Source organism: Lagenorhynchus albirostris, chromosome 19 (assembly GCF_949774975.1).
Source record: "Lagenorhynchus albirostris chromosome 19, mLagAlb1.1, whole genome shotgun sequence".
Classification (NCBI taxonomy): Eukaryota; Metazoa; Chordata; class Mammalia; order Artiodactyla; family Delphinidae; genus Lagenorhynchus; species Lagenorhynchus albirostris.
In genome coordinates, this window is record NC_083113.1 from 16,095,090 (window position 1) to 16,109,247 (window position 14,158).

At 37.5% G+C, this 14,158-nt stretch overlaps 1 protein-coding gene across 3 annotated transcripts in view; it reads right to left on the minus strand.

Annotated features, from left to right (window-relative positions):
* Nucleotides 1–219: 219 nt before the first annotated feature.
* The window catches only part of LOC132510373 (zinc finger protein 14 homolog), a 139,492-nt gene continuing 125,553 nt past the window's right edge, over nucleotides 220–14,158 (minus strand). For 2 of the 3 annotated variants that reach the window (XM_060132365.1, XM_060132364.1), the window contains one exon: nucleotides 220–1,788. In XM_060132365.1, the coding sequence (XP_059988348.1) occupies nucleotides 422–1,788 (1,367 nt within the window). In that variant the 3' untranslated portion in view covers nucleotides 220–421. The remainder of the gene's footprint in view (nucleotides 1,789–14,158) is intronic. The other variant, XM_060132370.1, reaches the window with a different exon arrangement.

The window sequence follows — 14,158 nt, forward strand, 5'->3', positions numbered from 1 at the left end:
TATGCCTAGACTCCTGACCCACAGAAACTGAGATAATGTGTATTATTTTAAGCTACTAAGTTTGTGGTAATTTATTACACAGCAATAAATAACTAATATACATAGGTACTACTATCACCATTTTACAAGTGAGCAAAATGAGGCACAGAAATTTAAGTACCTTATCTAATAACACACTGATAATAAAGGGGTGAAATGGTGATGATAGATAAGGCTAAAGATTTTCCTGCATTCATTATATTATTTCCTCATATAAATTTGCTGAAGATATACAATGTCTGAATGGTGGTGGAAGGTTTTAAAGCAACAATTTTTTCTGAAATATAAACTTTTTAATGCTTAGTTATGAGCATGAAACAAATTTTCTCAAAAATGAATTTTCTGATGTTCTGTAACATGTACATTTGAAAGCCTTCTTGTATTAAATTCCATTATGAATTTTCTGATGCTGAGTAAGGTGTGAATGTTGTCTAAAGGCCTTCTTACATTCCTTACATTTGTAGGGTTTCTCACCAGTATGAATTCTCTGGTGTTGAGTAAGAAAAGAATAAAGTCTAAAAGCTTTACCACATTCCTTACATTCATAAGGTTTCTCTCCAGTATGAATACTCTGATGTTGAGTAAGTTGTGAGAACAATCTAAAAGGCTTTCTACATTCCTTACATTCATAAGGTTTCTCACCAGTATGAATACTCTGATGTTGAGTAAGTTGTGAGAGTAGTCTAAAGGCCTTCCCACATTCTTCACATTCATAAGGTCTCTCACCAATATGAATGCTCTGATGGGAAATAAGTTGTGAGTAACTACTAAAGGTCTTCCAACATTCCATACATTCATAGGGTTTCTCACGAGTATGAATTCTCTGATGGCGAACAAGTTGTTGCCTTAATCTAAAAGTCTTCCCACACTCTTTACATTCATAGGGTTTCTCACCAGTATGAATACTCTGATGGACAGTAAGCTGTTGGCATATTCTAAAAGCCTTTCCACACTCCTTACATTCATAAGGTTTCTCCCCAAAATGAATTTTCTGATGTATTCTAAGGTCTGGACCACATACGAAGGCCTTCCCACATTCCTTACATTCATAGAGCTTCTCAGAAGTATGAAGTCTCTGATGTCGAGTAAGGTGTGTACACTGCCTAAAAGTCTTCCCACATGCCTTACATTCATAGGGCTTCTCACCAGTGTGAATTCTCTGATGTCGAGCAAGCTGCTGATGTACTCTAAAGGCCTTCCCACATTCCTTACATTCATAGGGCTTTTCACCAGTATGAAGTCTCTGATGTTGAGTAAGTTCTTGGAGGACTGTAAAGGCCTTCCCACATTCCTTACATTCATAGGGTTTCTCACCAGTATGAAGTTTGTGATGTCTAATAAGGTGTGCACGCTGTCTAAAGGCCTGCCCACATTCTTTACATTTGTAAGGTTTTTCACCAGTATGAATTCTCAGGTGTTGACTAAGTGTTGAGCGACGAATAAAGGTCTTCCTACATTCCTTACATTCATATAACTTTTCTCCGTTATGAATTCTCTGATACTCAGCAAGAAGATTATGCCTTTTGTAAGTGGACATTTTTTCAGAAGCAATTTTCACTTGCCCAAAATATCCCTCTTGTGGTTCCTTTTGCCCCTCAATCTTGCTTTTGCATTCCCAATCATTTCTAAAAAAGGAGTCTTGAAGGCCATAGCTTTTAATTCTTTCCATTATCTCCCACTGGAATGAATATATTTCATAAATGTCCTTTTCTGGAGATAAAGTATTGGTCCTGTATCTGGACTCCAAATCTGAAAGAAAACAAGAAAGCAAACACACACTGTTTTCCGGTTCCAGAAGAAAGAAAACTATACAGAAATTAAAAAGCACCTAAAATAATGCCTATTACTGAAACTGAGCAGGACTCTGTGGGGCTCCTGGGCACGGAAGCCTTTCTGTGTCCCCCATTTCTTTGTTTGCAGGGAACAGACTCCAGCCTCCATGAACTTCCCTGAGTCCCAAAGGGCAAATTCGAACAGTTGCTAATCAGGGAAGGGAGGGGATGCAGAAACAAGGAAGGAGTAGTAAGAAACAACAGTACAGCCTTGGGGTGTCCTGGTTCTACCTCAAGGGATACACATAACAGTATCTTTGAGTTCTTCTGCAGAACTAAAACCCGCACCAAACAGAAGATGTTCCAGAGAGAAAGTCACAGTTTGATAACCTTGAGACGCTCATCAGGAGACCACCTGAGGCCAGATTAAAGGAATACAGGCCCTGCACACAACCTGATCCTTATCAGCAACCCCGCCCTTGAACCACTGCTATAAAACTCACCAAATCCTCCTGGGTTGGGACACACAGTTCTTGAGGCACTAGCCTGCTGTGTCCCCGTTTGCCTGGCAAAGCAATAAAGCTATTCTTTTTTACTTCACCCAAACCTCTGTCTCTGAGATTCGATATGGCACTGGTGCACAAAGGCTGAATTTTCAGCATCATTACCAGTGAATGGATTAGACATCTCTAGAAGATAGGCATTCTTGCTACAATAACACATGTGTACCTAAAAAAACCTATCTTCTGTAAAATTACACACCAAAAATTAGAGTTTACGGGGAAAACAGGGCTGGAGAAGAACACTCAAATCTATGCAACTTTATTGGCAGAGCACTAACAAATATAATAATTGATATCTCAAGAGATAACCTGAAAGGCAGCTCAACACAGCTGAAGGCTGCATCATGGATATTAAAATGCACACAAAAAATTGAGAACACTGGATTTTAGGTGCTGAGACATTGTACATGAAAATAAAGCCCTGAGCCAGTGAGGCTACCATTAAGATGGAAATAGGATGAAGTTAAACCTGTCATCAGCTAGGAGACATGCAAGGTTGATGGTATCCATGTCTGGGGAGGGAGCCTGAATGTAGGCATTTATTATTAATTTTCTTAATATGGAGGTGTAAGGGCTCTTAACAATAAAGTATCAAATTAAAGGCTTTTGCCTTTCCTGCTGAATGTTATAAATCTATTTCTACCATTCTGGCACTATTCAACCAGGAAAATTACCTGTGAAACAACTAAGTTCCACATTATACTAATATCATTCCCTACTTCATATCATTACTAAGCTAATTTGTATTACGGATTATTAACTGTATTATGGAACAGACTATATTCTCATACATTTCAAAACAAGGCAAAGGAAACAGAGAATAAAGAAAGTTCAGGAATGGAGGTGAGGTTGGTGATTAGGCAAACAAGGTAAATCAGTGGAGGCCTGATTTAAGTGTGTGTAAGAATCACCTAAAGGTCTGTTAAAACTATACAGAGATGTTTGACTGAAACAAGATCTACAGGACTAGTTCCTGCACATGTTTTTGTTTCGTTCTTTTTTATATCTGACAATAAATGACCCTGTTGCTGATCAATGTTTGAGTCTCTCTACTTAAACGTTTTCAATGATTTCTCTTTACAATTAGAATAAAACAGAAATACCTGAGCATGAATAATAAGGCTTCTGCTTATCAACTCCTCTCCCATTTACTTTCTCTGTTCATGCCATAAAGGCCTCTTTTCAGCTCACAAAATGCACTGTTTAATGTTTAATGCAACTGTTGCCATTAAATAGGGCTCTTGACAGGTTGCTCCTTCTTTGAGAAATCCTCTGATTTTGCGTGCTTGACTTCTCTTCATCCTCAGATCTCAAATCAAAAATCACTTCTTCAGAAAAGATATTCCTGCTGATCCTATTTAAGTCTAAGCACTTTATGCTCTATCCCAGAAACATGTTGCTCGTCTCTATAACACTGCAATAACATATTTATTAATTTTCTCACTTGTTATTCTGTTAGTCTCTTACCCTTAAGTTTTCCCAGTGGCAGAAACGATTCTAAGTTCACTTACTATTGAATAAGCAACCCCAAATTCACAATAGATGTTACTCATTTAATTCCCACAATTATGTAATCACTAACAAATATATACATCCGTCTTTAACCTTTTTTTAAATTTATTTTATTTCTGGCTGTGTTGGGTCTTTGTTGCTGTGTGCAGGCTTTATCTAGTTGCAGTGAGCAGGGGCTACTCTTCGTTGCAGTGCGCGGGCTTCTCATTGAGGTGGCTTCTCTTGTGGAGCACGGGCTCTAGGTGCTCAGGCTTCAGTAGTTGTGTCATGCGGGCTTCAGGAGTTGTGGCATGCAGGCATCAGTAGTTATGGCACGTGGGCTCAGTAGTTGTGGCTTGTGGGCTCTAGAGTGCAGGCTCAGTAGTTGTGGTGCACGGGTCTAGATGCTCCGCAGCATGTGAGATCTTCCCAGACCAGGGCTCAAACCGGTGTTCCCTGCACTACCAGGTGGATTTGTGACCACTGCACCACCAGGGAGGCCCTGCCTCTAATCTTTTATACTGTACTACAATGACTTGCTTATCTCCACCAGAGTTCATACGATTACTACATCAGTGCTACATTTACTCAAACACTTGCTCCTCCATATCTTCCCTAGGTGCTCCTCTCCAATCCTACATAGCCGCAGAAACTTTCGTACTTCCCAGAGAATGATCTCAAATATTTTTCAATCATGCTAATATTGACAGGCTTATGAAATCCTGAGCAAAAAGGCATGTGTAGATATTGAGTACAGAAGAATGGCTGTCAACTATGGAATGGGATTTGGTATCACCTGAGTACAAGAGAGTACAAATAAAGGCTATGTTAGATGTGGGCTTGAAGACAGTGACCCAGATGGGGGACTTGAGTGAAGAATATCTAATGAAGTAAGAAAAGAGATGGGAGAAGATGGGATAGGAGAGATAGGAAAGTATTTTTCTGTGACTACTGTATAAATGTATAAAATTGTTGAAATGACTCAAATCATTGCCTGATCACTGTGAAACAAAATGAGAAATAAAATCGTAAAACCAAGAGACATCTTCACTTCAAAAATTTAAAACTATTTACTAAATTTAAAAAATTGAAGAATTTCTAGAATACTGAAAATACCACATTATCAAGAATCTATGAAATACAGCTACAGATCTTAGAAGAAAATTCATCAATATATTTAAATAGAGCAATAGAAATGAAAGAAAAAAATATATGAGTATCCCACTCAAAACTTAAGAAAAGAACAACAAAATATACTGAGGAACCCAGGAGAAAATAAATTAAAATAAATGCAGAATTCCATTAATTAGATAACAGAAAAATAATGAAATTAATATGCAAGTGAAAAACCCAGGTTGTTTGAAAAAAATTAAATGAAATATATTAACCAACTGCTAAGATAATAAGAAAAAACAGGAGGGACTTCCCTGGTGGCACAGCAGTTAAGAATCTGCCTGCCAATGCAGGGGACACAGGTTCAATCCCTGATCCAGGAAGATCCCACATGCCACGGAGCAACTAAGCCCGTGCACCACAACTACTGAGCCTGCGCTCTGGAGCCCGTGAGCCACAACTACTGAGCCTGCGTTCCTAGAGTTCGTGCTCTGCAACAAGAGAAGCCACCGCAATAAGAAGCACATGCACCGCAACAAAGAGCAGCCCCCGCTCGCCACAACTAGAGAAAGCCCGTGCACAGCTACAAAGACCCAACACAGCCAAAAATAATAAATTAAAAAAATATTTTTTTTAAGAAAAAAAAGGAAAGCATTCAAACAAAATAAAAAACAGCAACTAGGTATCAGAGCACATCTTGCAAGCAGAAACACTGACTACCTTTGTTCTGGACTATCATTTTGAGAATGTTTGTATAACAAATACTCTTGGAAGGTAGAGATACTCTCTCTCTCTAAATCAACCTACAGGTTTGCTAACTGTTCAATATAATAAAGGTAGTATCTCCCTCAAAGCAAAGGTCATGCATGTGTATTACCCATTATGAAAGATTTGGGTTCTCTAAACTCCAGGTCCTCTCCCATAATGCAGCTCACTGAATGCTCACGTATCTACCTGGACCATCTTCATCACCCCCGTGGAACTTGTGGGCAAAGAGGAACAAGGCAAATATGTTGATGTTCATGCTGCTTGTTGTGCTTTGAGCAATAAAATCCTCTGCCTTTGGATTAGGAGTCTTGTGTCTTCTGCCAGCATCCATGACACTGCTGTAGGTTACTTGTTAGCTTGCAAGTAGGGTAAAATTTCAGACCCTTTACACTTCTTGACACTAACAAATTATTAATAAAATAGAATATTTTGAAAATCGTAAGGAACTACTATGGCAATAAAGGGTAATTTTCTAAGAAAATATAGAGAAAGTAGTCAAAGACCTTCTCCAAAAACTATCTTGAAGATTATCAAAACTTTAGAAAGCATGTAGCCCAATATTTAAAGTAGCCCAGCATGTTAAAAATAATTCCAAGTTATTTTTTTTCCAAGTTATTTTTTAAAGTTTATTTTATTTTTGGCTGCGTTTGGTCTTCGTTGTTGCACGTGGGCTTTCTCTAGCTGCGGCGAGCAGGGGCTACTCTTGGTTGCAGTGTGCAGGCTTCTCATTGCTCTTGTTGCAGAGCATGGGCTCTAGGCGCTTAGGCTTCAGTAGTTGTGGTGCACAGGCTTAGTAGTTGTGGCGCATGGGCTTAGTTGCTCCATGGCATGAGGGATCTTCCTGGACCAGGGATCGAACCCATGTCCCCTGCATAGGCAAGCGGATTCTTAACCACTGCGCCACCAGGGAAGCGCCCCAAATTATTTTTAAGTGAGTTTAAAAATGAAATCTAAACCTAGTAAAGGAAAGCTATATGCCAATATCACTTATAAAAATTCATGCCAAAACTCATAGCACACTAAAAGAAAATATAGCATAACTAACCGTGGCTTACCCTGAGAATGGAAGGGCAGTTCAACATTAGTAAATCTTCTAAAAAATTTATAATATTAATTATTTTTTTTAAATTTATTTTTATTTTATTTTATTTTATTGGCCACACGGCATGTGGAATCTTAATTACCTGACCAGAGATTGAACCCATGCCCCCTGCATTGGAAGCACGGAGTCTTAACCACTGGACTGCCAAGGAAATCCCTATAATATTAATTATTCTAAGGATTAAAATTATACACTTATTTCTAAAGACACTGGAAAGCCATCTGACATTAACTCAGCACTCATTATTTATTAAAAAAAGCACTCAAAATAATAGGAATATACAGTTACTTCCTTAACATGATAAAAAATGTATTTCTTAGCCCAAAAGCTAGATTTAACTTAGTGAAGAAACACTGGGAGCATGAGGAGACTTAGGAACTGTTCTAAAAATTGATTGTAGTGGTAGTTACATAACTATATACGTTTATTAAAATGCCTAAAACTGGATACTAAAAAGAGTGAATTTTAATGTATGTCAATTATATATTCATCAATAAACTGAATTTTTTAAAGTATAAAAATGTAAACACAAAAAAGATGTAGATTCCCACTAACTTATAAAAATAATGCAATCCTCAGGGAGTATGTGGAAAATTTCTGTACCTTCCATTCAATTTTGCTGTGAATGGAGACTATGAATGAAGTCTATTTTAAAAAAAATGAATGTAAAGTGTCTTGTCCCTCTAACTCACCTATATTCTACTTCTTTTTATTTGTTCTGAAATATTTAATTATGAACTCTAAAAGTCATTTTTCTTTTTGCCCAAACTCTGTTCCAAAAATTAATTTGTAATGGCTTACTTTAGTCACCAGATTATCACCTAGAATGGAAAAAGCCTGTAGGTCAGAGATATAAGTGGCCTAACGCAATGCAATAATGCTACACTGATTCGAATTAAGGATCAACACTACACTTTAAATCCATTTGTGTAAATGGCTTTTAAGTGTATGTTTTATTATTTTTTAAAATTTTTAAATTAATTAATTAATTAATTTTTGCCTGCATTGGGTCTTCATTGCTGTGAGTGGGCTTTCTCTAGTTGCAGTAAGTGGGGGGTACTCTTTGTGCTGCGTGGACTCCTCATTATGGTGGCTTCTCTTGTTGTGGGCCACGGGCTCTAGGCATGTTGGCTTCAGAAGTTGTGGCGTGTGGGCTCAGTAGTTGTGGCACACGGTCTTAGTTGCTCCGTGGCATGTGGGATCTTCCCGGACCAGGGCTCGAACCCATGTCCCCTGCATTGGCAGATGAATTCTAAACCACTGAGCCATCAGGGAAGCCCTTAAGTATATGTTTTAAAAGGATTAGCAAAATATTTTTGTTTGGGGTTTTCTACACAAATATATAGCTACCACTGAAAAACTGGGGTAGCTGACACCCTAAATCCAGGTAAACCTCCATGCGATTACACTACACAGTCCCTATTTCTTAGGGTAACACAAGCAGACCCCAAAACATGGAAAGTCTGGAGGATGTCTCAGCAGGGCAACGAAAGAGATCAGGATATGACTCCACCTGAGCTGCAAAATTCTGAGACCTCCTGGACGAAGTGCTGCCCTGCTTTGGAGAAAGCAGCTTTCAGAGAAATCAGCACCATGTGGTTCCTTCCTGAGAGATCCCAAAAGCATAAGAGGGGTGGCCATAAGGTGGCTTGCAGTTTTAACTGATACTCTGTGATTCTGAATCCCAGTGGAAAATTCTACTCAACAAGCAGAAGAAGAAAATAATTTCTCTTCTAGAACTAGAAAGTTAGTCTTTTAACAGAATAATATGCCAGGCAAATGATTTATTTCTTTCTTATAATGCTCCTTAGAAAAGCAATCTTGCTGTAAGATCCAACAGATGCATTTTATGCAAACAGAGGTAGAATAAAATTAACACAATCCAAATTAAAAATACCAATGAATTTATTTTTTCCTAGAATTAGCCATGTTAATTCAAGACTCTATATGGAGAAATAACCAAGAATTTTTTAAAAACTGGAAAAGAAGACTAATAAGAAGGGAATACTCCAAAGGTTAGTAGAGGCACACTAAAAAGCTCCAGTAATCATACAGGGACTTCCCTGGTGGTCCAGTGGTAAACAATCCACCTTCCAATGCAGGAGACGAAGGTTTGATCCCTGGTCAGAGAACTAAGATCCCACATGCGACGGGACAACTAAGCCTGTGCACGACAACTACTGAGCTCGCGTGCCTCAAATAGAGAGGCTGTGTGTCACTAACTACAGAGCCCACGTGCCCTGGAGCCTGCACACCACAACTAGAGAGAAGCCCAAGTGACGCAACAAAGAGCCTGCGTGCCACACGAAAAGATCCCACATGCCTTAACGAAGATCCTTTGTGCCTGCAACTAATACACGAAGCAATCAAAATAAATTACAATACATACTTTAAAAAAATAACAAAAATAATATTGACATTGATGACAAAAAACTGCATTAAAATATTAAAAATTTTTCAGGTTAAATATATTGTTGAGAAGCAAGAAGAACTACAATCCTGCAGCCTGTGGAACAAAAACCACATTCACAGAAAGATAGACAAAATGAAAAGGCAGAGGGCTATGTACCAGATGAAGGAACAAGATAAAACACCAGAAAAACAACTAAATGAAGTGGAGATAGGCAACCTTCCAGCAAAAGAATTCAGAATAATGATAGTGAAGATGATGCAGGACCTTGGAAAAAGAATGGAGGCAAAGATCGAGAAGATACAAGAAATGTTTAACAAAGATTTAGAAGAATTAAAGAACAAACAGAGATGAAAAATACAATAATTGAAATGAAAGATACACTAGAAGGAATCAATAGCAGAATAACTGAAGCAGAAGAACAGATAAGTGACCTGGAAGACAGAATGGAAGAACTCACTGCTGTGGAACTGAATAAAGAGAAAAGAATGAAAAGAAATGAAGACAGCCTAAAAGACCTCGAGGACACCATTAAATGCAACAACATTCGCACTATAGGGGTCCCAGAAGGAGAAGAGAGAGAGAAAGGAGCCAAGAAAATATTTGAAGAGATTATAGTCAAAAACTTCCCTAACATGGGAAAGGAAATAGCCACCCAATTCCAGGAAGTGCAGAGAGTCCCATACAGGATAAACCCAAGGAGAAATATGCCGAGACACATAGTAATCAAATTGGCAAAAATTAAAGACAAAGAAAACTTACTGAAAGCAGCAAGGGAAAAATGACAAATAACATACAAGGGAACTTCCATAAGGTTAACAGCTGATTTCTCAGCAGAAACTCTACAAGCCAGAAGGGAGCGGCATGATACACTTAAAGTGATGAAACCTACAACCAAGATTACTCTACCCAGCAATGATCTCATTCAGATTCGGTGGAGAAATCAAAAGTTTTACAGACAAGCAAAAGCTAAGAGAATTCAGCACCACCAAACCAGCTCTACAACAAATGCTAAAGGAACTTCTCTAAGTGGGAAACACAAGAGAAGAAAAGTACCTACAAAAACAAACCCAAAACAATTAAGAAAATGGTCATAGGTACATATCGATAATTACCTTAAACGTGAATGGATTAAATGCTACAACCAAAAGACACAGGCTTGCTGAATGGATACAAATGCAAGACCCATATATATGCTGTATACAAGAGACCCACTTCAGACCTATGGACACATAGAGACTGAAAGTGAGGGGATGGAAAAAGATATTCCATACAAATGGAAATCAAGAGAAAGCTAGGTAGCAATACTCGTAACAGAGAAAATAGACTTTAAAATAAAGAATGTTACAAGAGACAAGGAAGGACACTACATAATGATCAAGGGATCAATCCAATAAGAAGATATAACAATTATTAATATATATGCATCCAACATAGGAGCACCTCAATACATAAGGCAACTGCTAACAGCTATAAAAGAGGAAATCGACAGTAACACAATAATAGTGGGGGACTTTAACACCTCACTTACACCAATGGGCAGATCATCCAAAATGAAAATAAATAAGGAAACAGAAGCTTTAAATGACACAATAGACCAGATAGATTTAATTGATATTTATAAGACATTCCATCAAAAAACAGATTACACTTTCTTCTAAAGTGTGCACGGAACATTCTCCAGGATAGATCACGTCATGGGTCACAAATCAAGCTTCAGTAAATTTAAGAAAATTGAAATCATATCAAGCATCTTTTCTAACCACAACGCTATGCGATTAGAGATCTATTACAGGGAAACAAATGTAAAAAACACAAACACATGGAGGCTAAACAATACATTACTAAATAACCAGGAGATCACTGAAGAAATCAAAGAGGAAATCAAAAAATACCTACAGACAAATGACAATGAAAACACGATGATCCAAAACCTATGGGATGCAGCAAAAGCAGTTCTAAGAGGGAAGTTTATAGCTATACAAGCCTACCTCAAGAAACAAGAAAAATCTCAAATAAACAATCTAACCTTACACCTAAAGGAACTAGAAAAAGAACAAAACAACCCAAAGTTAGCAGAAGGAAAGAAATCATAAAGATCAGAGCAGAAATAAATGAAATAGAAACAAAGAAAACAGTAGCAAGGATCAATAAAACTAAAAGCTGGTTCTTTGAGAAGATAAACAAAATTGATAAACCATTAGCCAGACTCATCAAGAAAAAGAGGGAGAGGACTCAAATCCATAAAGTTAGAAATGAAAGGGCAGAAGTTACAACAGACACCGCATAAATACAAAGTGTCCTAAGAGACTACTACAAGCAACTCTATGCCAATAAAATGGAAAACCTGGAAGAAATGGACAAATTCTTAGAAAGGTATAACCTTCCAAGACTGAACCAGGAATAAATAGGAAAAATATGAACAGACCAATCACAAGTAATGAAATTGAAACTGTGATTAAAAATCTTCTAACAAACAAAAGTCCAGGACCAGATGGCTTCACAAATGAATTCTATCAAACATTTAGAAAGAGCTAACACCCATCCTTCTCAAACTCTTCCAAAAATTGCAGTGGAAGGAACACTCCCAAACTCATTCTATGAGGCCACCATCACCCTGATACCAAAACCAGACAAAGATACTACAAAAAAAGAAAGTTACAGACCAGTATCACTGATGGATATAGATATAAAAATCCTCAACAAAATATTAGCAAACAGAGTCCAACAACACGTTAAAAGGATCATACACCATGATCAAGTGGGATTTATCCCAGGGATGCAAGAATTCTTCAGTATATGCAAATCAATCAATGTGATACACCATATTAACAAATTGAAGAACGAAAACCATATTATCATCTCAACAGATGCAGAAAATGCTTTTGACAAAATTCAGCACCCATTTATGATAAAAACTCTCCAGAAAGTGAGTATAGAGGGAACCTATCTCAACATAATAAAGGCCATATACGACAAACCCATAGCAAACATCATTCTCCATGGGGAAAAACTGAAAGCATTTCCTCTAAGAGCAGGAACAAGACAAAGATGTCCACTCTCACCACTATTATTCAACATAGTTTTGGAAGTCCTACCCATGGCAATCAGAGAAGTAAAAGAAATAAAAGGAATACAAATTGGAAAAGAAGAAGTAAAACTCTCACTCTTTGCAGATGACATGATACTATACATAGAGAATCCTAAAGATGCTACCAGAAAACTACTAGAGCTAATCAATGAATCTGGTAAAGTTGCAGGATACAAAATTAATGCACAGAAATCTCGTGCATTCCTATACACTAATGATGAAAAATCTGAAAGAGAAATGAAGGAAACAGTCCCATTTACCACTGCAACAAAAAGGATGAAATACCTAGGAATAAACCTACTGAGGGAGACAAAAGACCTGCATGCAGAAAACTATAAGACACTGATGAAAGAAATTAAAGATGATACCAACAGATGGAGAGATATACAATGTTCTTGGATTGGAAGGATCAACATTGTGAAAATGACTATACTACCCAAAGCAATCTACAGATTCAAAGCAATTCCTAACAAATTACCAATGGCATTTTTGCAGAACTAGAACAAAAAATCTTTAAATTTGCATGGAGACAAAAAAGACCCTGAATAGCCAAAGCAGTCTTGAGGGAAAAAAACGGAGCTGGAGGAATCAGACTCCCTGACTTCAGACTATATTACAAAGCTAGAGTAATCAAAACAATATGGTACTAGCACAAAAACAGAAATACAGATCAATGGAACACGATAGAAAGCACAGAGATAAACCCACGCACCTATGGTCAACTAATCTATGACAAAGTCGGCAAGGATATACAAAGGAGACAAGGATATACAATGGAGAAAAGACAGTCTCGCCAATAAGTGGTGCTGGGAAAACTGGACAGGTACATTTAAAAGAATGAAATTAGAACACTCCCTAACACCATACACAAAAATAAACTCAAAATGGATTATAGACCTAAATCTAAGATCGGACAGTATAAAACTCTCAGAGGAAAACACAGGAAGAACACTCTTTGACATAAATCACAACAAGATTTTTTTTGATCCACCTCCTAGAGTAATGGAAATAAATACAAAAATAAACAAATGGGACCTAATGAAACTTCAAAGCTTTTGCACAGCAAAGGAAACAATAAACAAGGTGAAAAGACAACCCTCAAAATGGGAGAAGATATTTGCAAATGAATCAATGGACAAAGGATTAATCTCCAAAATATATAAACAGCTCATGCAGCTCAACAATAAAAAAACAAACAACCCAATCCAAAACTCGGCAGAAGACCTAAATAGACATTTCTCCAAAGAAGACATACAGATGGCCAAGAGATACATGAAAAGCTGCTCAACATCATGATTATTAGAGAAATGCAAATCAAAACTACAATGAGGTATCACCTCACACCAGTTGGAATGGACATTGTCAGAAAACCTACAAACAAGAAATGCTGGAGAGGGTGTGGAGAAAAGGGAACCCTCTTGCACTGTTGGTGGGAATGTAAATTGATACAGCCACTATGGAGAACAGTATGGAGGTTCTTTAAAAAACTAAAAATAGAATTACTATATGATCCAGCAATCCCACTACTGGGCATATACCCAGAGAAAACCATAATTCAAAAAGACACATCTACCTCAATGTTCATTGCAGCACTGTTTACAATAGCCAGGTCATGGAAGCAACATAAATGCCCATCGACAGACAAATGGATAAAGAAGATGTGGTACACATATACAATGGAATATTACTCAGCCATAAAAGGAACGAAATTGGGTCATCTGTTGAGACGTGGATAGATCTAGAGACTGTCATAGAGTGAAGTAAGTCGGAAAGAAAATCAAATACCGCATATTAACACATATATGTGGA